The sequence below is a fragment of the Pholcus phalangioides genome, unplaced genomic scaffold (assembly GCF_987345545.1).
Source record: "Pholcus phalangioides strain wild (caught in Gottingen) unplaced genomic scaffold, Ppha-v1.0 ptg000012l_1, whole genome shotgun sequence".
Classification (NCBI taxonomy): Eukaryota; Metazoa; Arthropoda; class Arachnida; order Araneae; family Pholcidae; genus Pholcus; species Pholcus phalangioides.
In genome coordinates, this window is record NW_028301605.1 from 13242467 (window position 1) to 13268404 (window position 25938).

The 25938-nt window shown below is 40.8% G+C and overlaps 2 protein-coding genes across 3 annotated transcripts in view; both read right to left on the reverse strand.

Moving 5' to 3' along the window:
* The window catches only part of LOC149079608 (plexin-A2-like), a 448285-nt gene extending 423899 nt beyond the window's left edge, over positions 1 to 24386 (reverse strand). Inside the window, exon 1 of the mRNA XM_089240220.1 lies at positions 24254 to 24386. The gene's annotated coding sequence lies outside the window, so the exon portion shown is untranslated. The remainder of the gene's footprint in view (positions 1 to 24253) is intronic.
* On the reverse strand, positions 1449 to 24382 carry LOC149079610 (RING-type E3 ubiquitin-protein ligase PPIL2). 2 transcript variants are annotated; one of them, XM_089240223.1, is made up of 2 exons: positions 24254 to 24382; positions 1449 to 4086 (listed from the first exon to the last, which is right to left on the reverse strand). In XM_089240223.1, the coding sequence occupies exon 2, from the start codon at positions 4066 to 4068 to the stop codon at positions 2500 to 2502; it is 1569 nt and encodes a 522-aa protein (XP_089096349.1). In that variant the 5' UTR covers positions 4069 to 4086; positions 24254 to 24382; the 3' UTR covers positions 1449 to 2499. The 2 variants fall into 2 exon arrangements, with proteins under 2 accessions (XP_089096349.1, XP_089096350.1); XM_089240224.1 differs by having other exon boundaries at positions 2365 to 4119; positions 24254 to 24340.
* Positions 24387 to 25938: the final 1552 nt, after the last annotated feature.

Genomic DNA, 25938 nt, shown 5'->3' on the forward strand with positions numbered 1-25938 from the left:
ATCAAACCACGCCAACAAAAAAAAAAAAACGGGACATACGGCAAAGGCAATACAAGTCCTCTTGCCAATTTCGGATGCCACAAGACCGAATTGACGCCAGCTATTTGGCGAATTCTGTCTTTCCCCCCAATATGAAAATGAAATACTTTTTCGTTATTTGATGCAATAGTGACAATTTACAATTACGCTTGTGACGTCATTTCTGGGACAATCAAAAACGAAAGCAGTCTTTTTTTTGCTTGAGTTTAATTCTTCCTTAGAAAAATAGGGATTTCTTTTTTACAATCGTGATCAAAAATTCGGGAGACTTGGCAGCCATGCTGTTTCACTCCCCCCTGAATAAACTCGTCAATCCAACTTTTTGAATACAAGTACGCACAAACAAATTGCAGAAGAATGTTCAAATCATTGAAAAGTATCTCCCTAACGTTATTCTAAACACAGGCAAAAGAGGGAATGCTAAATTCAAAGGGCAATAATTACAATGTTCTAAAGCGAAAGAAGGAAGCGATCGTTCGTTTATTGAAGCACCACCACCACCAATCAGTTCAGTCCACGTCCTACCCATGCACTGTCTCGCAGTCTTTGGCTTTTCTTAACCTTGAACGAAAATCAATGATTACCAAGACAGGGGTGGTTGGAGGATTAGAAGGTAAGGGGGGGAAAACGTTTTACCAAAACAAGTAGCTCTTCGCTAACTAAGTTTTCGCGAGGCTCCTTTTCCGGGATTGTTTTCATGCCTCTCACACTCACTAACTTCTCCAACAACCTCTCACTCGCCATACAGAATACTCGCGGAATCGCAATCAGTGCTAAATGGGCGCCTCTGTGCCATTAACAGACCGGCTTGTATAATAGCCCTTCCCTCCTACTACTACTTCTCGCGGTACTACACTTAAAGACACCAAAAAGCCCTACCTAACCCCCTCACTTCACTTTTCCCGTCTTATTTCAGCAATCCATTGAATTACCTCTTTTTCCCTTCTTGATACAGGGTAGAATAGAATGAGGAAAGAGATCCTCTTTTACCTCCTTACATCAACCAACCCCCCTACCGTTAAAATGATTCTTTGCTTATTTGAAGACTTTCAATCGCCACTGATGGGCTTGTGGTGTAAGACGCAAATTCGTGCACATCCCCCCCCCCTCCCTCCCATCAAAGCTTAAATTATTTGCGTTGTGAGCCTTCAAACAAAATCCATTAAGAATTTTATTGCGGAGGAGTTTTTGCCCTTCCAATGGCCCCTTTTTCATCAGGACCATAATAGGCTGTTCTGATTAAAAGCAAAAGAATAGTTAAGTTTATTCTTCAAAATAGAAATGTGTATTCTGGCAACACGGATCAATAACAAACCCTTAGAACTACATGTATCATGCAATACTGTAATCTAGCGTGCATCTGTATATGGGAGTAAGAAGGTAAACAAAATAATGATATTGTTGTGGTATATTTCAACGAAAACTTTAATGGCACAAAAAAGTAACCAATACAGTTCTTGCATCTTTTTCATCGTCAGAAATAAAAACGTACACAGCAAATGCCACAAACAGTTATTCAAAAACAAAAAATGTAATGGGAATCCATTACTTTATGGTAAGAGTGTTCAGACCGTTTCGCTGATTTTAAAACGTGTCACGGGTTACTTAATAACTTCACGTACAAGCTTTTGGCAGCAAATTTGGATTATCTCTTATTTGACGAATCGGCGATAAATCTGGTAACCTAGTCCTACCCAAATCGCACGTTAGAAAATGGAAAGGGGGAAAAGTACAAAAGAGAAGGTAGATAATCGTTTTTTTAGACTCCTCTTTTCACCCTACTTAATCTCCTCCGCTTTTACATGCGTGTAGTAGAAAGATACATTATGTGTGTGTGAAAAAAAAATCATTAACAAGATTATTCTTTATTCTTTTATTATTCTTATTCTTTATGGGCATTGTATAATATTTTATCATGTGTATATATTGTTTGTAATTTGTGTTAATTGCATTTTTATTTGGGTTGCTGTATTTTTGAAACATATGACAACCATATTTTTATGGGCATCTTTTTATCAGCCACCTCGTTGGGCATTTTGCCTGTTGTGGCGTTGTATTTGTATTTGTATAATATAGAAGGAAAGGAAAAAGCAACTTCAGTTGATGAAAGTTGCCATGAAGCTCCGCAACGGTGAAGAGAGCAGAAAGGAAACTAGAACTTGCTTGAATTTATTCCACTGGCGTTTGGACGATATATTACGCTCGTGACCATAAATAGGTTAACCAATCGGGACTAACGGCATTTGCTGTATACCTCTCCGTCGCTGACGATGAAGAACGGCAAGGAGTTCTTGGAGAATATGAAATACAATTCGCTCCATGAAGAGGAGATACGAGACTAAGAATAGAAGTTTACAATAGAAACGCAATTTTTCCACAGAATTTCACAAGGAAACAAATGGTTTCGCCATAACAATGCCCGTACATAATACTCGAAGACTAGTCTTTGGAATGTCAGCCTCACCACGAGCTGAAATCTCCGAAACCGCCCGAGATGGCTTTCTTCTTCTTGGTCGGAACCGAATCCTCGGGCCGAGAATCTGACGACGGATTTCCGATGTACTTTCCGACTCCCTCGCGAAACGTTTTCATTTTCTTCTTGAGTTGGCCCTGTTCGAACGCGGGCCTGTTGAATTCCTGCTGCTGCTGTTTCTTCTTGGCTTCGTCCTCGGCGCGCTCTTTGGCCAAACTGTCGTCGGCTTCCTGGAAGGGATCGACGAAGACCCTGGCCTTGATGATCTTAATCTCTTTCTTAGGGCGATCCTCGTCATCCGTTTCGATGTTCTCCATCGCGCTCAGAGTGTCCAGTCCTCCGACTACGCGGCCGAAAACTGTGTGCTTCTTGTCGAGGTGCTGACACGACCGGTAAGTTATGAAAAACTGAGACTTATTCGTGTTTGGGCCGGAGTTGGCCATGCTGAGAATGCCCCTGCCCTTATGACTGAGGTTAGGTCTGAATTCGTCTTTGAATGGCTCGCCCCAGAACGACTCGCCACCCTTGCCAGTGGCGTCGGGATCTCCACCCTGGATCATGAAGTTACGGATGGAACGGTGGAAGACAGTTCCGTCGTAGTACTCCTTCTGAGCCAATTTGGTGAAGTTCTCGCAGGCTCTGGGTGTGATGTCGCAATGCAGTTCTAGATTCAAAGGTCCGAAATTTGTCTCGATCTGAACGTATCCCTTCTTCTTGACCCTCGAATAACGTACGACATCGTCTTCCAGAGCACAAGCTTGCTGGATGGTGGATACTTCGACAGCGGTGGAAGTCGAACTAGCAGCGACAGCTCCGGTCGAGTAATGGGCAGCGTTGAACCTGTCCACAGAGCGCTGCTCTGTGGATGACTTATCGGACTCGAGCGTCCACTTGTTGCCTTCTCGCTTCAGCTCGTCCAACGTTTCCCTGGTCACCGAGTCCACGGTCCTCAACTGTGACGTACCAGAGGTCGACGGCCCTTCGCCATCATCATCCTCGTCGGGGACCTTGAGCCCCTTCTGTATGTGGTGGAAGCTACTGAAGTTGAACTTGTCCAAGTTAGTTGGATCCTGCAAGGTGATGATATCCTTTTTGGTGAATGGTTCGCTGGACAGGAGATCGACGAAATTCTTCGCCTTGATGTTCAGCTCTTCCACTGCCTCGTAGGAGAAGACGTTGCCCGTGGTCCTCACGGCAACGATGTGAGAGTTCTCGTTGAATATCTTGTACAGCACGGGGCAGTGGTACTTCCCGTCGGAGTTCTTGGTGAAGTTCAGCTTGACGAGCGAGCCGCGCTCGAGCTTCTCTCCCGTCGCCGGATCGATCCCGTATTTATTCAAGAAAGGCAATATACTCATCAGTTCGTATATGACCCCCTTCGGAGTACACACCGGGTGCTCGAACGGCTGCAGCGTCAGGGCGCAGTGGTCGAAAGGCAGCCTCCGAAACTCCGCCTTATCTCCGACTTCGGCGGTCCTCTTCTTGCCACCGTACAAATTACTCCATTCCGAACAAGTCAGGTACAGTTTATCTTTCTGGTGCTGTTTTTTCCCCATTTTTCGTTAAGGCAATACCTAAAGGAATCAACAAGGAACAGAGTGTAACTCCTGGAACAAGGGAACGCAAATAAGAATGAAAAAAAAAAAAATCAACAAAAATCGAAATTATATAGTTATAAATAACTTGTAATGCAATATTTACCAAAAAAAAAAAAAAAAATGGAAAGACTGAAGCAATTATACATGAAATTCCCCACGTGCTGTTTATATAAGGGGAAGAAATTATTCCAAAAGTTCCAATATACATTGGTGGCATCGCATTCAGAATAAATAACACTTTTAAGCCGCGTTTACATGTGCAAGATGGGGGGGGGGGGGTCGCTTTGGTGATTATTACTAGGCTGACCATATTTCCCCGAGAGAAATTGGCATTCCAAATACGGGACATCGCCAAGAACAACGCCAAAAGTGCAGAAAGTTACCAAATAGTGCCGAAATTACGGAGAAATCGCAATGGCGGGAAACGAAGCGCTACTGCAAATTGCAGTTGATTAAAATGAATTCCACGAAATAAAACGTTCAACAAGACAAATATCGGAGATTATATTATGATAATTACAACTATAAGTGAGAATATTAATCATTTATGAGTTGGAAAATAATTTCAATCTTTGACTTCAATAAAAATCCCAGTAGGCGTCATGTAAAAAACGGGGACACTTTTGCCAAAAAATCGAGACGAACAGAAAAAGAAAGAAAATACGGGACGTATGGTCACCCTAATTATTACTGGCACGGCAATTTTTTTGCGTCATGGAGGAAAGAAAGGAGGGTCGCAGATCCGTCAAAAGAGTTCCCATCTTTGTTGCGGAATAAATTAAATTAGGGGATGCGGAATAAATTATGAAAACTACTGTAAGCTCCTTCGTCAGCCATCTTGAACCAACCACTTCCGTTCAACCCACGTGACCAGTGACGACTTCCGGAAAGAGGGGGGGGATATCACTACCTCCCACATACAGGAGTCTTGTACATAGGAGGTAGTGGGAATACGGGCATAAACTGCATAAACTAAGCGCCACGTAAACGGGTTGTAGGGAAAACCCCTGTGACGAGTAACTACCCGGGACATTTTATTGCACAAGTAAACGGGGCTTTAGCCTGCTGCGGCAGCATGGCATTGAGACATACTGTCGTGTGAAAGATTCTGCAACATTAGCTCAAGTTCACATAGATACCCCGCCATCCCCAGACTTGAAAAATCTGTTTGTCACGAGACGAAATATTTAACTTCTGGGGAAAAAAAAAACCATCACACAAGTAAAAAGGACTTTTTTTGGGATAGCATACCCTGACCATATGACCCGTATTCCGGGACATTGCCGTATTTTATTTTCAATGACCTTGGCCACTCAACATTTTCGTTAAGATCTATTTTTTCGACGAAACCTACTTTGAATTTCGGATTCCATCTCAATCCTAAATACCTCATTAATGAGTCAGTTGGTGGTCGCAGTCACCAACTGACTTCTCTGGAAATGTGCCGCGAGTCACTCAGGTTATCTGGAAATGTGCCACCGGCCACTGAAATGATCTATAAAAAAAAGAGCCGCGGGTTCTTTGAGTGATCTATATAAGTGCGCTGCGAACCACTCGATTTACCTATAAGTGAACCGTGGGTCACTCAAGTGATTTGGAAATGTCCTTGGGATCATTTATTGATCCGGGTTATGCACTATTGGCAGCTTAAATGGTCTACAAATGTGCCAAGGGGCCACTTAAGTGATTTGATAATCTATCGTGGAACCTCTTCAGTGGTTTGGTCATTTGTCACTTGTAACATCAGATGACACCGGTTGGCAAAAAGACCGCGTGTTGAGCACACATACATTATATACCACTTTTTTTATTTTGATTATTGTAACGCCAATGAACAAAGGGGCCATTCAAGTATTACGTACGCAGATTTTCAGTCATTTTTTACCCCCCTCGTATTCAAAATTTCGTCAGCAGCTTAGAATATTTCATATCTTCAAAAAGGGGTGGTTGATGACGTGAGCAACCTTCAAACCCCTCTTCCCCCCGATGCTGACGTAATACTTGAATGACCCCAAATAGACTATTCTTCGTGTTTTTGTTTCTGAATCACGTTCTCTCGACATCACACATGATGAGTTTCCATACAATTCTGACAACTGCTACGTGGTGGTTTCGGTTTTATTTGGCAAAAACCATGCATAATATCTAACACAAAAAAAAAAAAAGCACAGGAATTATAATTGGACATTTGCGGGGTACGAAACTAATCCCACCCGATAAAACATGCCGCCCCGACGGGGGAATAATTCTCCCGTTTTTCTTACGGTGTATCAGAGAACCGTCGTGACCTCGAGAGAGTCAACATTCCCCCGATAAGTCTCAAGTCAACTAAACCCATGGTATATGTGCGACACGGTCAGCAGGGTCGGAAGATAACCCTAAAAAAAGAAAGAAGAAACATGAATAGAAATTGTTCCTGTGAATGCCATTATTGCTTTTTTTCCTCGCAACAGAACTCACGTTAGTAAGTAATGCACATGTGATATTTTAACATCACCGATTAACGAAACAAAAAAGAAAACCCAACACAGGCTTAATGTATATTTAGTAGCGGCGGTTGAGGCGTTTATACCTACAACACGTACAAGAAGAGGTGAAGGGAGGCCGAGAATTTGTTAGCACCGTGCAAGAAAACTGAAACATGCGCAAGAGAATATATTGTACGAATGCACGCCATTGCAATTAAACGCGAGCCGAAAGTCACGACTGCTGAGCCCGGTTTTTTTTCTTTCGGCCTCATTAGATGCTTTTTTTTTAAATTTAGTTTCAGCTTAATGTTCAGCGCTAAAACAGCTTATCACCGTCGAATCAAGTAGAAAATGCTTATCCTCACCACGGCGGAATATATTTATATCCCGTATTTAAAAAAAAAAAAAGAGCATATTTTAAATACGGAATGTGCCCACACCCATGAGCGAAAAATCAAAAACGAAAGGGCTTCTTCTAATGATCAACACCGTGTAAGGTTTCGTGTTCGTCACATTTTCCCGCGCGGCGAGTGTATTGCCGGAAATAAATTAAGAGCATCTTTTGGTGTGTGTGTGTGTGTTCGGGATAGCTTAAATATTTCATTTCGCTGATGTTCGCGGCCATGTTCGTGTCCTCCGTCTGCGCAAGAGATTGAGGATGACATCGAAAAAGAAAAACGTTTTTAGGGCTGGCGAGACATTTTGCTACATTGTATGACAATGAATCGCTTGGTGACCATGGTTACTGAGATCAACATTTAAAAAACGCATTGTTGTCGGACAGTCAAGTCCCTACTGCAGATTTTAGAAACGTGTTGAATTCGGAACGTTTGTGACCAATATTTCAAACGTTCAGAATATAAAATTGAGTAGGTTCTGAATCAGTGGTTTCCCAAACTCCTTGAAGCGCGACTGCCCCCCTTTCGACCAAAAAAGTTGATCGGCGACCACCCTACGTAGGCTGACTAAATGTCCCGGTTTCCCGGGACGTTCCGATTTTTTTTTTTTGCCAGTAAATATGCTGTCCCGAAAGTACTTTCCGGAACGCTTGTTTCGGTTTTACTTGGCGATATATACTGACTTTTAACGATATTTAATATTCCTTTAAATATTATATAAATATTTATTTTGCTTTTTGATGTGCTTAGTGTTCCTTATGCAAGATGGAAGTGTAGCGAGGTGTATGCTTCTTGACTTTCGTATACAGGGCGATCAAGAAAGAATCATCCGATTTCAAAATGATTCTACCCTTGAAATATAAATGCCCCACATCATCTACTCAAAAGATCCCGAGGGATTCATACGGCACCCTAAACGTATCGTTAAACCAGTCTGCAGTCGAATCTACCTTTGCAATCCTATGTCGTGGTGAATCGGAGAAAAATGGTAATAGGTTATAACGACCCCCTCACGATTATGGGGCCCCTGGATGTTAGCTTTTGTGCTTTTCGGATAGGTTATAAGTACGATAGCTCATAAAACCTGAAAGCATCCAGGGACTTCCAGCAATCGTAATTGCGGGGGGAATGCACTAGAAAGAAAGAACTTTAGTACAAATGCAGTACGGAAAGAAAACGTCCGAACCACACCTTTGCGAGTGCAATTTCAAAATTATAATTCCACAGTTGCTCTTAGGCAGACTATTGAAAATGTACACATAGTATGGTTACAGGTTGCGCAGTAAATCATAATGAAGATATAGAAGTCCTGACGAGTAAATATTGGGTTAAAAATATCCCAGAAGCATTGAAGGAGGAATTTGAAAAATTGGACATACGTCCTGCTGCAGTTCAAAAGTTTGATAGAAGAACTTGGCTGCACAAAAGAAGCGTAAAGTACCATAAATACTGGCCTGCGTTTTGAACAGGTATAAATTTCGTTCACGATATTTCTACATCTATAAAATTGATTTTCTGCGTCTGTTTTTTTCTCTATACATATCTACAACAATTTTAGACCGATCGTCGCAAAATTTTGCATACATGCCTAACAGAGTCAGACATGAACGATATGCTACTTTAAAAGTTCCTCAGAGCTCAGCAAATGCCCGAAATAGGCAAAAATCTGTCGGGGAACAATGGTTCCTGGGCCTCAACAATCACTTTCGGAATGTTTACGTCGGTCACCGTGGTTCCCTAGCAATGGTTTGTCACTTCTTCAATGCTGCCAGTATAATGAGTAATAGTTCATTCCTTTATAATAGTTTGCCACATTTTCCATCCTCCCAGTAATTGAAGAAAACCCGGGCAGAGCCGGGTATTATAGCTAGTAAAATATATTACCAAACCGAAAAGAAGGATCAGACGTAATCTCAACAATGCTTTTCGAAACCAAACATTTTCCCGTCGTTATCAGAGACAGATTCGTTACCACAAGACACGGCAGTTAAGTCTGTGAGTAGGCATATATAGGCATACAGAACGAAGTCGACTCCCTGCTAAAACCCGTTATCTCACGCGTTGGAGTGATAACCAACGAACTAACTCATACTGCTTCCTAAAATTAAGACTTCCATTATCAGACATTTACACGAGATACATGCTTAGAAGCTGTCATAAGAAGTAGACGCAGTTCCTGGAAGTTGCTATCCAGGGTTCCGTTCAATTCATTTGCATGTAGCGAATCAGCACGAACACGAAACCAAAACTAAACATCATATTATTGTTCGAACAGCACCATCCAAAAATATTCAAGCTCAAGTCAACTCCCCACCGAGCTTCATTTAATATCAAGACCCGCTGTTGGGGGATTAACACTGGAATAATAATCCACGGAATCACCCGTAAATACGGTATAAATTAAAGAGGTGAAAAAGTTGATGTTTCCCAGAGCCAGTGGGTAGTTCCTAGGAAAAACCCCTTTGAACAGATGCCAAGAAACGAGATATATAGCTACATACGCACGCACACATTCGAACTTAAATACGTTTACGCAAGAAATGTAGTTTCTAAAGGTTATTTCCAGTGATTTCGGAATCGCTTGCCAAGACGGAGAAACGTTCACGTCAGCGGCGTAGACATCTATCCATCGCTACATTTTCATGTCAGCGGACCTTAAAACCCATCAGCGTTTAAATCTGCGGAAGGGATCCCGGGCTGCATGCCAGCCATGGCACTACTGCAGCAGCAGCTTTTACTCCTCTCTCTCTCTCTACTTGTCTGTGGAATCTCTCAAACACATACGAGATACATTTCGCACGTCAAATGACAAATAGTAGAAAAGAAAAACAAACATTACACGAATTTCAACAGGAAAAAGAAATATGTATATATTTTTAAATTATCAACGCGAGATCCAGCTAACGAGGAATTCACGAAGCACGCAGCGGTGTAAAAAAGCGCCAAAATTTATAGACAACGCGTGTTTCAGTGACGGGAAGCAATAATGGAAATGAATAGTCCCCGTACGAAATCAAGCGATGACGTCAATTTCGGTGAGGACCTAAATTTGATTAGCGTTGTGATTTTTTTTTCAAATCATATTTGAATTCATAGAAAATATTCGATCAAAAGCATAGCTGCCAACTTTCGAAAATGAAAATTAGGGAGATTTTTCACGCTCGGACCCGTATTTTATACTAAAACCCATTTGCTGACAAGGGGGGAAGAGGGGTTTCGAAGGCTGCTTACGTCATGAACCACCCCCCTTTTTGAAGATATGAAATATTCTAAGCTGCTGACGGGGGGGGGGGGTGTTTTGATGACTCTTTACTGACAGGGGGGGGGCAGAAATGACTGAAAATCTGCTTACGTAATACTTGAATGGCCCCTTTGTTCATTGGCGTTACAATAATCAAAATGAAAAAAGTGGGGGTATATAATGTATGTGTGCTGAACCCGTGGTCTTCAGAGCTGATGACGAAATTTTGCCGACAAGGAGGGGGGGGGGGGGGTTAAAAATGGCTGAAAGTCTGCTTACGTAATACTTGAATGGCCCCTTATCAGTATTCATGCTTTGTAAGTTTTGACCACGTGCGCGCGACAATATAATCTCCAATTATTATCCAGGACTATTTAACTATTTCCCTGCACGATAAGGCAAACAACTTTTCTTCTTACTATCAGAGGATTTGTAAAACTTCCTCAAAAAAGGAATTTCCCACTATTATCCAATTTGCGACGCGTGACGTCATTTCGAAAGGGGGGGGGGGGGAAAGAAACAGAGGCAAAAGACTTTTTTGCCCCACAAGGAATTCCTTGGGGGTTGTTTTCAGAAGCGGGGATATTCTTTTAAATGAAGTAGGGAATTTTTAGGGACAATTAGGGATTTTCGTAAAAATTCGGGAGATTTAAGAACTTTTCGGGAGGTCCAGAGATGAAGCTAAAATCCGGGAGACTTGGCAGCTATGCAAAAGTAACACACGCAAGCAACGTCCCTTCACGTTTGGGGGCGGCCTTAAAACAAATTAATCAATATTGTATAAAGTAAAACCCCCTCTAAACGGTCACCCCCCCCCCTTTTTTTTTCGGCTACATAATTTCCCTTGAAATTAAAAGTATGGTCTTTAATCCCTAATTAACGGCCAACTCCCGTTTACAGGGTTTTTTTTTTTTTTGTCCCGCCGCTGTCCCTAAAAGCGGACGGGGGTTTCACCATTACTAAACAGCGCATGAACCTCGTCCAGCGCCAGCCTCGTCTACGGCTGGCTCGCCAACTGAGGGGGGGCTGTAAACCTCCTCGCTTTAGTTGTACGCCCTCAACTCAAAAAAAGAAATGCACACAAACCTTTTAAACCCGGACGTATGGTCACTGGAACCCCCAACATATAGGCTGGCCGTATTTGCTCGAGAAAAATACGGGGAAATCGAGCTCCGAAATACGGGACATTGAGCGCCCTTTTTGGTGATAATTGGCAAAGTAAGCAAAGTCGCCAATCACGGAAATGAAGCGCCACTTCCAAATTTCAGTGAATTTAAAAAGAAAAGACAAACGTGTGAGATGAATATTCTTGTTTGTACTGGCAGGGCCGCCTCAAGAGCATCATAGGCCCCCCCCGGGCCAAGTGATTTTCCTGAGGCACTACCTGACAAATTTTCAACCGTTTCTCATTTCTGTGAGGCCCCCTCTTCCCTTGAGGTGCCCGGGTGGGCCCATGCGTTAAGACGGCACTGTGTACTACTGGTAATTCTTGTAATGTAATTTCTGAGTCGGAAAGATAATTTCAATTGTTGATTTCAAGAACAAAAAAGTCAAGTTGGCTTCGTTGAACATACGTGAAAAACCGGGATATTTTTACAAAAAACACCGGAACTATCCCGGAAATACGGGACGTATGGTCACACTACTTCAACCAGACCTGACCTCACAGCAAAAAAAACCACATGTAACACTTCCAGTCCCTAACTACGCAAAAAAAAAAACTCAATAAAAACAATCGGAACCTTGACCATCCATCACACACAAGAAAAAAAAAACGGGACTTGATTAAATACCGAAAAAAAAAAACTCAAATTAAAACACGGTCACTCCTCATCGTTCCATAGGGAGCATTCGTATGCATACCAACAATGGGGGGAAAAAACCTTATTTTTTAATCCCATTTGCTTTACGAGGCGATTCGCACACACACACACCCCATTCCTGGGATCCATGTAATTTTCAAGTGGGGGGCCCCGTTACATTAGATTAAACCTTGTGTACAGGGCCCGTACCCACTCCGTCTATTTCTCATGTGCACTAGAAGAACCAAAGTAAAGACATTCCTGAAAAAAGGGGGGGGCGACGGAGGGAGCCCGGGACGGGTGCGTGGCGAATAAAGATAACGACGGCAGAGAAGAAAAAAGAAAATAGCAACATATACCACTTTCTCTTATTTTTTTTTAGGGAAAGTCCAGTGGCAACACACAAATTCTGGCACGATTCCAAAGAATCGGCGAGGCCTTTTTCGGTTATGGGAACAGAAATATTAAAGAAAAGAAATAACATAAGAGAAAGGTCTTAAAGCTGGTTTCTTCCATTTTGTGTTTACATTGAATAAGAGACCGGGAGAAAATAAGAAAAAAAATAATAAAATAAACCCCAGATGGCGCTTTTCTTTATTTCCTATATATTCCGGGTCTCTTTTATCCATATTCCAGATGCATTATTATTTTCATTTCCCCCCCTTTCCCACATCTGTTTCGGAAGCCTAGTGCTCATCCTTCGCGAGAAGTTCGGGCCATTTTCATCGGTTCGAGACCGAATCGTCGCGTGGGTCACTTGATAGAGTGATCTGAAACCACCAGCCCGCGGGGCTACTGAAATGATCACTCGTGCGTCGCGAGGCATATGAGGTGCGGATCTCTGAATATTGCCGCGGGTCGCTCGAGTGATATCGAGAGACTGTGCCCGCGGGCCACTCGAGCCAGTGGTTCTCGACCTTTCCAGGCCCGCGGGCCGGTTTCGTTCATTTTCGTGGGTCGAGGGCCCGGTCAAACACACGACCGACGGGTAATGGATGTGGGGAAAATGAAACGGCTAATCACTCGCGGCCCGGTATAAATGATATCGGCGCCCAGAGGTTGAGAAACCCTGACTTAAGCGATTTGAAAATGCACAGTGGGTGCTCTAGAACTGCACCGCGGATTATTTTCCTCAAATTTTGTGTAAAGAGGTGATTCATTTGGTGAAAAATAACTTTGTGTGAAGCGAAAATCACAAAAAAAAAAATTAAACAATACGTTTGGGGCCTTCAATTTTTATTTTGTGAAGGGTCTGGGAAACGGACGCAAATTTCGGGGTCATATAAGTGCTCGGGAACTGTCGCTCGAATCACTTAGGTGATCTGAAAGGTGCCGGCGGTCACTTAAATGTTCTGTAATTGTGTCACGGGTTGCTTACGAGCTCTGTAACTGAACCGGGGGTGGTCCGTAAATGACACGGGTCACTCAAGTGATCCGCCTACCCAGAGACAGAAGGCCTCCGTATGCTGCCCGTGACGTAGTAAGTAGTCCATTTTCCCTCGGAATATTCAGGGTAAAAAATTTCTGCTAGTGCCATCGTTGTGCAAAAAAGAAATAACTGGCCTCAGAATTGGCAATTTCTATGGCCCCACATCCAATCGCTATGCGGAATTTGTGAGCCAACCAGTAAGATTCCACGCCAAAATAAGAAGAAACGAAATAGGATGCTGTGTTTCAAAATGTGGCAAACTTGCCAGGTAGTCTGAATGACGTTTATGGCAAACACGTGCGGAGGGCTATCTCTAGGAGGTTCTGGCCTACTACGGTGCACATATTCAATCATTTAACTCACTTCAGAAATATAGATGGCAGTACTGAAAAATATCAACCTATATGTTAGGTACACGCACTAGCATACTCAAAAACTCACACGACTCACTCAGTAGTAAATTGTCCATGGCCATAGATCAGAGTTGTGCTCGAATGAATGAACGAACTCAAGTGATCAGTAAATGAAGACGGGAAACGTTAGTAAGGAGGACGTGCACCGCAGGTAACCGAAGCGGCAGATCACTCAAGAGGCCCGCGCATTGCCCCTCCCCCCAGGCTGGGATCTTTGGCGGGCCCCCGAGTCATAGAAAATTTATAAAAACAAAAAAATGATGATTGTCCCGAGCTTTGTCAGCCCCACCCTTGTGGTTGGGGGAGGGGGGGCATGGGCCCGCGGCACACACACACATTCACTTGGTTTTTTTTTACAAAATTAAGTCTGAGGTCACGGGTTGACCTAGAACGACGTCATCAATAAATAAACCAGATCGTTTTGGTAAGAAGAAACGTCGAATTTCTATTTTTGCTGCTTGTTTTCTGAAATGAAAGTCAAATTCATCGTGAGTCAATAATGATCGATGGACATGAAATACGGCATGTTTCGCAGGGAGCGGAATTTTCTATGATTAATAGCTTACAGATTTTCCCACGCGATTCATGAAGGGGAGGGGCGGTTCCCACGTAATTTGAAAAAATACTAACAGCAATGGCACAACCATATTCAAAAAAAATTTTTTTTGATAGAAAACGTAATTTTTACATCAAAGGTAGGGCTGGACAAATCACGTGAGCGGGTCGCCATGGCGACTAAAATATCTGTATTGGCGCCCAAAATTTTCTTTGTGTAGTTACTGAATTGCAAGCCGAGAGCAGCACAAAATGTTTGGAATTTATAGCAGCAGCATATCTGCAAACAGGAAAGAGGGTCATTATGTTCTGCAAAAAGTCAAAAGAAACACTATTTTGGACTTTTTCCCCCTTTCACGTAAAAAAAATTTGGGCCCCCCCCCCTTCCCAGCGTCGAAGGTGGAGTCGACTGATCTAATCTATATATGTGTGTATGCATTGACATCATATTCGTGCCCCCCTTCAGACTTCCAAGTCTATCGACGCCTATGAGGAGGGGGGGGGGGAGGTCAAAAATGCCTAAAAATCTGCTGACGTAACACTTAAATGGCCCTGTATGTCATCTTCATTCAACCGGATAATATTATACATAACATATATCTAAATCCGAACTAATTCAACACCACCTATAGAACAAGGCCTCCGCACGAAGCTCGCGACGTCACTGAAGGTGGCCATTTCACCTATTACCAATGGATATGATATAGCAGGCCGACGCACGCGATATCTTGTACCTTTTTTTTTTGCAATACATCTAATGGCAATAAGAGAAAAATGGCCTTCTTCATTGACGTCACAAGCTCAGTGCGGAGGCCTTGTGCTATAGGTGGTGTTGACTAAGCCCGATCAATTTCCACTCGAAACCGACAAGCTCGAACACGAGTCGCGTCCGACAAATTAGTCATCCTCTCACACAACGTCATTCTCCAACAGAAAAAAAAAAATAGATTACAAGTGTTTCTTATCGGAAGGAGAAAAAACACAAAATAACGCACGCTCAAGACCTGGCAACAGTCAAAAATCCACGAAGTAGGGCCCTCACTTGTACAAACAAGTGTTTTTCAGTCTGTGTGTGTGTGTGCGCACAACGGAAACGGCAGACCTTTTTGTTTTTCCTCGTTCTGCCGATCCCAACGCATACGAATTTATCACACGCACCGAGATACTCTCGCGCCAGAGATAAAAACGTAATAAAAACTCGAATAAATCTCCAGGATGGGCTGAAACGACGAGAAAAAAAAACATATTCGGAAGACACTCAAAAACCAAAACACATCCGGGTTCACAGGGAATGTGAATCAGTATTTTATGATCAAAAATCAGGAACCCCCTATAACACTGGAGAAAGTGCGATAGACCCAGGGCGGGTCGGGGGAAAAAAAATCTACCCCGTGCGGGATTATTTTTGGCGACAGGGCCAGTCTTATCTGACGCGAGGCCTGGTGTGAAAATAATCTCGCGGGGCCTCTTCTTAGCCCCGATTCTACATCACTGCATTAACCCTGTTGCATCATCACTGAATATACCGGAATTCTGAAAAAGAGTATCTACTGATAAATTAAAATTCAATTTAATGAGTTAAAAAAAAATCCCCAGAATTTAGGGAAATTCAGAATCAACGGGTGAGGGGGGGGGGATTACAGAAACCAATGAGAGAATTGATGAAAGAAATATAGATTTGGTGGAAATTCAGGTTCAACGGGAGAAAAGTCCAGAATTGATGAAAGAAATATAATTCCAGAATTAATGAAAGAAATATAATTCCAGAATTAATGAAAGAAAGAATTCCAGACTTGATGGGAATTAAGAATTAATGAAAGAAATAATTCAAGAATTAATGAAAAATAATTTGGGGAATTGGTGAAAGCCTCTAATAATTTAACGTGAGTGAGGGGTCTAACAGAGCGCGGGCCCGGTGCGACCGCACTTGCCGAATAGGGCAGTAACTAGGCTTTTTGCCGGCCCTAAATTTTGTCACCCGGGGCAGTTGTCCTGTGCTCCCCCCCCCCCCAGATCCGGCCGTGTGCAGTCCTAAAGCTACGTGGAAGCGACGCTGACCACGTTTTTTTTTTGGTCGACAAAGTCTGTTTTTGCCCTTTCAACTCGGATTTTCCAAATAATTTGTTTCCGCCTAGGGCTATTATTATACTCTCCTCCCTTTCCCAAGTACCTAGGAGGGAGGCATGATCACAAATACCCAAAGAAGAAATTCTCTCATACACGGGGTTTTCATGCACAACTCTCAATTCGATCATAATTTCTTCCAGGGCGGTCGAAAGTAGCCCGAGCAAAATCAAGCTAGATTATGGGGCACAAAAAAAAAAAACCGCTTAATAATATAAACTAATAGCCTAACAACAATAAAATACAGCAAGGCAAATGGGACCGGCGAAGGAAAACCGGTGGAATGAGGTCACGGGCCATGCCCTGCTTTAAATGCCGGTTATGCATGCAAATAACATCGCGGGCGCAAAAAAGAATAATAATAAAAACGAATTACAATCGGCACACACCTACATACTACGCACATGACCCGCCAAGAAACGGAGTTACAGCCCCAAAACGAGCCACATAAATTAATATAATACTTATTTTTCTCTTGGTGGCAGGCATTACATTACACGTACATACGCACATCGATCAATGCCCATCGAAACTCTCACGTTAAGAAATAGTACGTATGTCGGGAATCAGGAGCGACAATATTTTCAGACACATTTCTGAGTATTAGTGAATTTTCTCAAGGAACCGGTAGTAATAATCGGATTCAGTTTTAAAAAATGGATGATCTCGTGCCTAATTAGGAACGAACGCTTCGTGGTTTTGAACTGGTTTTTGGCGTTTCTCCTCCCGACCGACAGCTGAATCGGTTTCACGCCATCGTCATTGGAGAATGAATATAACCTTGCGATTAGCGCTGAACTTGTCGGAATCTAATTAACCTTTCCCTTTTCCGATTAGATTCCGCTGACGTCACACACAACCTAATAATAATCAAGCGAACGGGTCGAACTTCCGGATATAACGTCACTCATCACGTTCAACAGGCTCGAAACCCTAGTCGTAAATCAGAGATAATAGCACTTACAATCACAGAGGCGGATTTAACGGAGGGCGCACTGACTTTAATCCGCCACTGCTTACAATATATACAGTCGAATCCCGTTTTAACGAACTCCAAGAGACCGGAGAAATCACTTCGTTATAACGAAATTTCGTTATAAAGGAATTCAAGGTTTTTGGATTGTTCCTATGTAAACGTATCTGAGGAATTCGAAAAGGGTTCGTTAAATTCAGTTTTTCGCTATAACGGTATTCGTTAAAACGGGATTCGACTGTATATAGCGAAATGAATTTTTTTAGACCTCATTAGGTCCTGAAATAAATTCGATTACGTACTTGCGTATCTCAGTGCATATTAACGCTGTGATTGCGGAGGGGGGCCACCAGGGCACGGGAGAGTTCTCGTCATTTTTTGCTTTCTCACACTATAAATTGACTACAGAAGGAGCCCGTGAAAAGTATGACGGGAGGGGGGGGGGCCGCAAAAGATCCCACCCTAGGATCCCCGATCTAGGATGTGGGGGCATCTTCACCCCGGTGCTCGAATCCGAATCACCCAGATTGCTCGGTGGTCTTGATCAAGTGCTCGCGAGCACGAAATCGGACAACGCTCCAATTAAACACCTTGCACAAATTGCATTCAAGGATTGGAATCGTCCTGATTTCGTGCATTCGTGTCAAACTTACCTAGGGCGACTGTATGTCCCGTATTTCCCGGGACAGACCCGGTATTCTTTGTTTTTTTCTGGCCGTCCCGGTTTCCCCCGTTTTTTTACACTAACCCTACTTCAATTTTTATTGAAGACGTCAAAGATTGAAATTATTTTTCAACTCATAAATTATATATTATAATTATTACTATAAATATATACACATATGGTAAAATACCATACAATGCCTATAATGTATTTTATTATCTCATTCTAATCCACTGTAACTTGCAGCAATGCTTCATTTCCCGCCACTGTGATTTTTCCGTAATTTCGCCAATATTTGGGAACTTTGTTCAGTTTTGGTGTCATTTTTGGCGATAATTAGCGTTGTCTCGAATTTGGGATCCCATATTTCTCTCGAGAAAATATGGTCAGCCTTAACTTACCGTAAGGGGTTACATGAAAAAAAAAAGTTTTCCTTTCAAACACCAGTGGCGTCGGAGGTGCTCAAGCACCCACGGTAATTTATGGCATGGATCCGAGCATCCCCAGAATTGATTCAGAAATTGAAATTTCCGACATAAAACTAAAGACGAGCACCCACAGTTTCGAAAAATTTCTGACGTCCCTTCACAACTAGAGTGATATGCCCGGGACAGTCCCGGTATTTTCTGTTTTTTTGGCCGTCCCGACTTTTTGGCAAAAGTGTCCCGGTTTTTCCCGTATTTTACACGAAGCCTACTAGAATTTTTATTCTTTATTGAAGTCAAAGATTGACATTATTCTTCAACTCATAAATTATTTATGATAATTATAACTATATATGATAATATTAATCTCTCACATTTGCCTTGGTGAACGTTTTTTTTCGTGGAATACATTTTAATTCACTGCAATTTGCAATAATGCATCATTTCCGTCATTGTGATTTTTCCGCAATGGCAACAATATTTGGCAACTTTGCCAATTATCGCCAAAAACGACGCCAAAACCAATGTCCCGTATTTCCTTCGAAGAAATATGGCCAGCCTATTCACAATACACACACAAACATTTTTGTGTACGTGAACAGTAAAACACCCCGTAATATGAGCTATTGGCTTCAAATATTGATTATTCAACTGGTGGGGGAATGTTAATTGAAGTTTAATACACACTTTCGGCCTAGTACTATAAAAAGTGGAGGACCAATGTTGTAAATGGTCAAGTTTCGGCCTAGTACAACCGAATCCCATAATAACGAACACTAGAGAATCACTTTGTAAATTTCATTATAAAGGAATTCCAGACTTTTACACTGTTCCTATGTAAAATTAGATGCGGGAGAGGATTTGCATTGATTTGTATGATGCAACGTTTCAATTTGTCTATGAGTAACCGGTGTGCAATGAACAGCACCATACAAATCAATACGTGAGCAATGGCTAAGCTAACGCTGTCCTGTCTAGTCATGTCAAACCGTGGCGTACACAGTGGTAAGATGCTTGTCTTCCACTATGAAAGTTGCCATCAAGGTCCATGGGTTCGAATCCATCCAAGAGAAAAAGTGCTTTACCTATCCAGCTTGGGGCGACCACTGATAGATGGCAAATTCATTTCCCACCCAACTCTGCTAGTTGGAAATTGCCATATGATGATATATGACTAGAGATGGTGTGTGGTAAAGTAGTAATGTCAAACGGGTGTGGGCCCAGCCTTAATAATACTCAATCACTGATGATCAACCTTCTGCCTGCCACTTGAATCGTGTCTACATGAAATCGGTAAGCATCATAAAGTATGTGCTAAGAAACTAGATGACCGCTAATAAGAAAAAAAGGCTATTGTACATTCAAAAAATTGATCAGATCATGACAAGCGCAGAGTCAGGGGGAGGGGGGCAATCATCACCCCAAGAGCTGAATAATGAAAATTAGTCTGTCTATCTCTGACAAACGTACACTTAATGAAATGAATGGCAGGACTTTGTCCCTCGATTTACCCCATTGCTGAGATATCTTTGAGCTTCGAGACAGGTATGTACCTACACTTTGTTCCAGACTAACAGTCTGAGTGTTATATCAGATTACCTCAAGCGATAAGTCTGATTTTTCAGTGCTGCCACCAATATTTCAAATTGTGTGTTAAGTGTAATGATTGAATATCTGTACCCCTGTGTAGGCCTGTTGCTCTCGATGGTGAAAGCACTTGTGGGAATGCCTTGTTAAGCATGATATGGGTACATGCGAAACACTTTGTTGAATCATCACGGATGAATTCAATACACTGGAAATTTGAGTTCGATCAGTATTAATGAATCTATCGTTTCAAATGTGATTAAATAAAGTTAATTAAATTGTTTCAAATTTCAATGCCGGATACTAGCACAAGTGACAAATTCAATCATTTTCAATTTCACTGATGGGTACTAGCCTTAAAGATGAATTCGAGAGTGAAAGTGATAAAAAAAAAAAAGAGTCAAATGAGGAATGCTTTATAATGGTGTCAACGTAAAAAGTGCCTGGTAGCCCTCTCAGTCACCGGCTGTGGTGGTCGAGTGATCAAGGTTCAAACCTCACCGGCACCACAGTGGTGGTTGGCTGAAGTTGGCTTTCTGTGGTTCCTAACTTTGAGGCGCGAATGCAAGCCAATCTCCCCCTTAAAAAGTCTCGTAATGGGCTTAAAATGGTACAAACATCCAATTGTTACACTTCACAGTTTGATAAACAGATAGCAGCACTATTACATGAGGCTGATACAAATATATATGCCCCAAAGCAGAATGTGCCAAAATCTGAAATGTATGTTGCAGAACAATTAACGCTACTTCAAATCAATTTGGAAGAATTTTTAAGAAAAAGTGTAAAAAAAAACCCACTAAATGTATGGTATTTTTACCATAGAACATTTCCAGTCAGCTGAGAGCTCGTCGCAGAACAGTGCTAAACATTCTGCTTTGGAGTATATATGCATGCACATTAAATCAGTCCCCCCTCCCCCCATCTTTGCCCATGAGCCCAGGGCAGCAAATTCGACGACAAATTTCAGGAATGAGTGAACAAGAAAATTATTTGACAGCCTCTGCATAGAAAGTCTATTACCATGGAAGTAGCATAGAGATAGTCCAGGGCAGTGAGCAACCAAAAGAGTAACCTACAAAGTCTATTAGCATGGGAATGACATACAGCAAGGGACCGGGTCAGTGAGCAACCAAATAAGTGACTTGGGGGTGCGCATGCAAGGATGTAAATGACTAAGAGTGACCTAAAAATGTGTGAACATGGGATTTGACCTGGAAAGCAAAGAACCAGGTCAGTGAGTGACCTACAGAGTCAGGGACTAGATCAGAAATTTACCTGCGTGAGCACGAGTGACATAGAAAGTGTGTAAGCAGAGGAGAGACCTGGACTTGTGCAAGCATATGAACTCATAAAACAACAAGCACACAAGCATGTGAGTGACTTCGAGACACAGGCATAATCACTGGGAGAGGAGCAAGTGGGTTATAGTAAGAGGAGGCGAACTCGAGAAATGAGTGGTCAAGAAAATGACTCTACAATGGGAAAAGGGTGACAAAATTTCAGTAGCCCACGGACAGCAAAACTATAAGTACACCTCTGACCAGAACCTTCATCGTTCAATCACAGATGACCTGTCAAACAATTGTTTCACAGTTTATTATTGAATTATCAATGAAGACTTTGATCAGTTAAGAATATCAGTGCAGAGTTCACCCACAGGTGTTAGGTAGTCCTTGTCAAATCATTGATACATTCGAGTGTGATTGAATTACGGTAATTGAATCATTATTGAATAACACAGATGAATCAACAGTGGTAAATCAAATGGGATGAGCGAATTTCATCCATGAAAAAACATTTTAACAATTCCAATTAGAATCGTACAATGATGAATTGAATCCATCAAAAACATTCATAGCGATATTGAATAGTTATTACACAAATTCAAAGTAACCCATACTCAGTACCTCCCCGAATTACTGATTGGCTGTTTATAATAAAATGTTGAATTGTCTCATTAATTCTGAAATAATTTCAATTCCATATACTTTTCATAAAATAATTTTTCATTCATTCTCGAAATTGTTCATTGTTTCTAGGGAGTCGCCAAATTGAAAACTGTTTCATACTCGAGACAATATTTTTCATTAAAAAAATTCTGAAATTATTTTTCGTTAGTTCATGAAAACAGATTCATTCTTTTTTTTGGTAGGATTTTTTATTAATGGAAATTATCTTGTTGCATCATTTTTGGGACAATTTCTCACCAATTCTGAAATTATTTGTTTCATTATTTTGAGTATAACTAACCAAATTCCGAAATTGTGCAATTTTTTTTTTTTGAATAATTTATCAAATTCGGAAATTATGTTCAATTTTATGGATCATTTTTCCTCAATTCTGAAATTTTTTCATTAATTACAATTTTTTTTTTCATAATTTATCAAATTCTGAAATGATCCATTTAATTTTCGACGACAATTTTTATTCTGATTATATATATTATCCCATTTTTTCATTGATTCTGAAATTACGGTGCATTATACCATAAATAATTTATAAAATTCTGAAACTGTTTCATAATTTTTCAATGAAAAATTAACGATAATTGTTCTGAAATTATTCAAACAGTAATAAATTATCAAATTCTGAAATCGTTTCATAATTTTTTTTTTTGAATAATTTCTCATAAATTCTGAAATTACTCGTTCCGATATTTTTGTGACAATTTTTCATCAAACCCAGAAATTGTTTCACTATTTTCTGAACTAATTTTTCATTGGCTCCAAAAATTGTAATTTCTGTGAATAATTAATCAAATTTTGAAATTATTTGCTGCATTATTTTTCATCAAATTCTGATATCTGTTCCGTTTCAAAACAGTTCATCAAATTCTGAAATCCGTTCCATTTGAGCAATTCATCAAATTCTGAAATTATCTGTTCCAAGCAATTCATCACATTTTGAAATTACCCATTTAAATTTTGGAGGCAATTTTTAATAACGATTGATAATAGTTTCATCATTTAAAGATAACTTTTCACTAATTCTGAAATGTGTTCATTTGTTTCATTATTTTATAAATAATTTATCAAATTTTGAAACTGTTTCATAATTTTTCATAAATTCTCAAATTACTCGTTTCATTATTTTTGGGACAATTTTTCATTAAATTCTGAAATTATATGTTCCGTTTCGACACAGTTCATCAAATTCTGAAATTTGCTGCATTATTTTTCAATTCTGAAATTATCTGTTCCATTGATTTTGGGAAAAATTTCCATCAAATTTTTAAAATCATTTGTCCCGTTTAAGCAATTCATCAAATTTTGAAATTATCCATTTAAATTTTGGAGGCAATTTTTAATTCTGATTGTTAACAGTTTCATCATTTACAGGTAACTTTTCACTGATTCTGAAATGTGATAAATTGTTTCATTATTTTATAAATAATTTATCAAATTCTGAAACTGTTTCATAAATTCTCAAATTACTCGTTTCATTATTTTTGGGTCAATTTTTCATCAAATTCTGAAATTATGTTCCGTTTGAGCAATTCATCAAATTTTGAAATTATTTGCAGCATTATTTTTCATCAAATTCTGAAATCATCTGTTCCGTTTCGACACAGTTCATCAAATTCTGAAATTACACTTCATTTATTCTCGGGACAATTTTTCATTAATTTCTAAAATTCTCCCAAATGCAGAAAATTCCGAAACTCTTTCATGAATCCAAAATTTTCATTAATTTTCAAATGTGCGAATTTTTCTTTTCGAACCAAAAAAAAAACACATTCCACACAAAACAAAAAAAAAAAGTCGCCAAGGTGTAACGCTAACAGACGCCACACATACATCAGAATTCAATCCAAAATCAAAAAAAAAAATCACTTCCAACAATTAAAAAAATCACCCAAATATATAATTTGAATCACCAACAATCAGAAAATCACCACCAAACACATCAAACACAACAAAACGAGGCTAAAACACAAACTACAAGCAACAGGTGGCTGATGCCGCTTCTGAGTGTGTGTGTGAAACTTATAAACAGGAGGGGAGGGGCGGGGTGGACAAGAGTAAAAAACAGGGGAGAGGGGGATTAGCGCCATTCCTTACCTGTTTTCTCCGAACACCGCTGTAGTTGTAATAACAATCTCTCTTCTCTCGTCGAGATTATTCAACAGAGTAATTTCACACTTTTAATCCACGTATTCAAAATCTCAGTAGAGTTCGGGGGGTGTGAGAAGAGCGTAGATAGACCACTACAACCACCACAAGACCTGTTGAACGATGCCTTCTTGATACACTTGATACCGAATTCCTTACCGCGATTCTTTTTCCCGTAGAAAAGTGAGGGGGAGAAAAAAATGATTACATTCGGGGTCCTGCGCGCGAGTAAAAAAAAAATGAAGAAAACGCGGTTTGTGATCCGTTGATATATAAATAATAATCACTCTGTTGTTCTGTGGAAATTGTATAAAATTCGCACTAATGGTGTATATCGATGAAATGGGGGGTTTTTATATAAAACGCCGCACGGAAAAAAACCAACACTCACACAAGCACAAACACTACGGAAGAAGAACACTGTGATGAGAAATGTATCTGTTGGCAACAGAAACGCGAATGAAACTGACACACCTCGACACGATACTGCGGCTGTGTGTGTCTGGGGGGGAAGAATTCTCTGGAATATGGCCGCTGATTTCTCTCTTTCTCTCTCGGCTTCGGGTTCTCTTTTTTTCCCCACCTCCTTCTCCTCCTCCTCCTCTGCAGGAGAACGATCGCAGCGCCGCCGCCGCCAGGCTGCTGCGTTTTGCCGTGTCCGTCGCCAAAATTTGCGCCAAGTTTTTAATAATGTTTTTTTTTTTTTTGAGTTGAGAAATGTGTTTATATCAGCGTTTTTTCTTTTTCGAACGGGGTTCCAGGGAACCCCCCTCGGGTTTTTGGTGTTTTGGTTTGTACGGAACTCTTGACGAGAGTTGGGTACCAGGATATTTAATATCGATCATCTCTTTTTTTGTATTTCTTTATTGTTTTTGAATTTTTGTAAATCGTTGTTTTTGTACTTTTGCATTGTTTTTTGCATTTTTGCATTATTTTTGCACTGTTTTGTATTTTTACGCTGTTTTTGTATTTTTGCATTGCTTTTGTATTTTTACAATATTTTTGCACTGTTTTGTATTTTTATAATTTTGTATTATTTTTTCAGTTTTGTATTTTTGCACTATTTTTGCACTTTTGCATTTTTACATTATTTTTGCATTTCTTTTGTATTTTTCCGTTTTTTGCGCTATTATATTTTGTTTTTATGAAATTCTATGTAACGGGTCATTCAAGTATTACGTCAGCATCGGGGAGGGGGTGGTGTTTAGGATTTGCTGACTTTTGATGGCAGGGAAGGGGGGGTTTGAAGGTTGCTTACGTCATCAACCACCCCTTTTTAAAGATATGAAATATTCTAAGTTGCTGACGGGGGGGGGGGTGTTAGTGTTTTGATGACTTTTGCTGACGAGGATCCTATGGGTTAGATTGCGTTGGTAGGTGATGGGAGAAAAAAGGTTAGGAAACTGGTTTAGAACCTTCTCTCTCATTCTTTCTCATGCACTGTTTTTATCTAATCAAATTAGTAGGATACTAGCTTGATAATCAAATCCTGTTAACATGGCCCCCACAAGGGGTGGGCTGACAAGGCCCCAGCCTTGGGGCCCGGGACGATTTTCATAATTTTTTTGTTTTTTCACGCTATAAATTCATCATATAGGGGCCCGTGAAAGATCCCAGCAAGGAGCCCTGCTGTT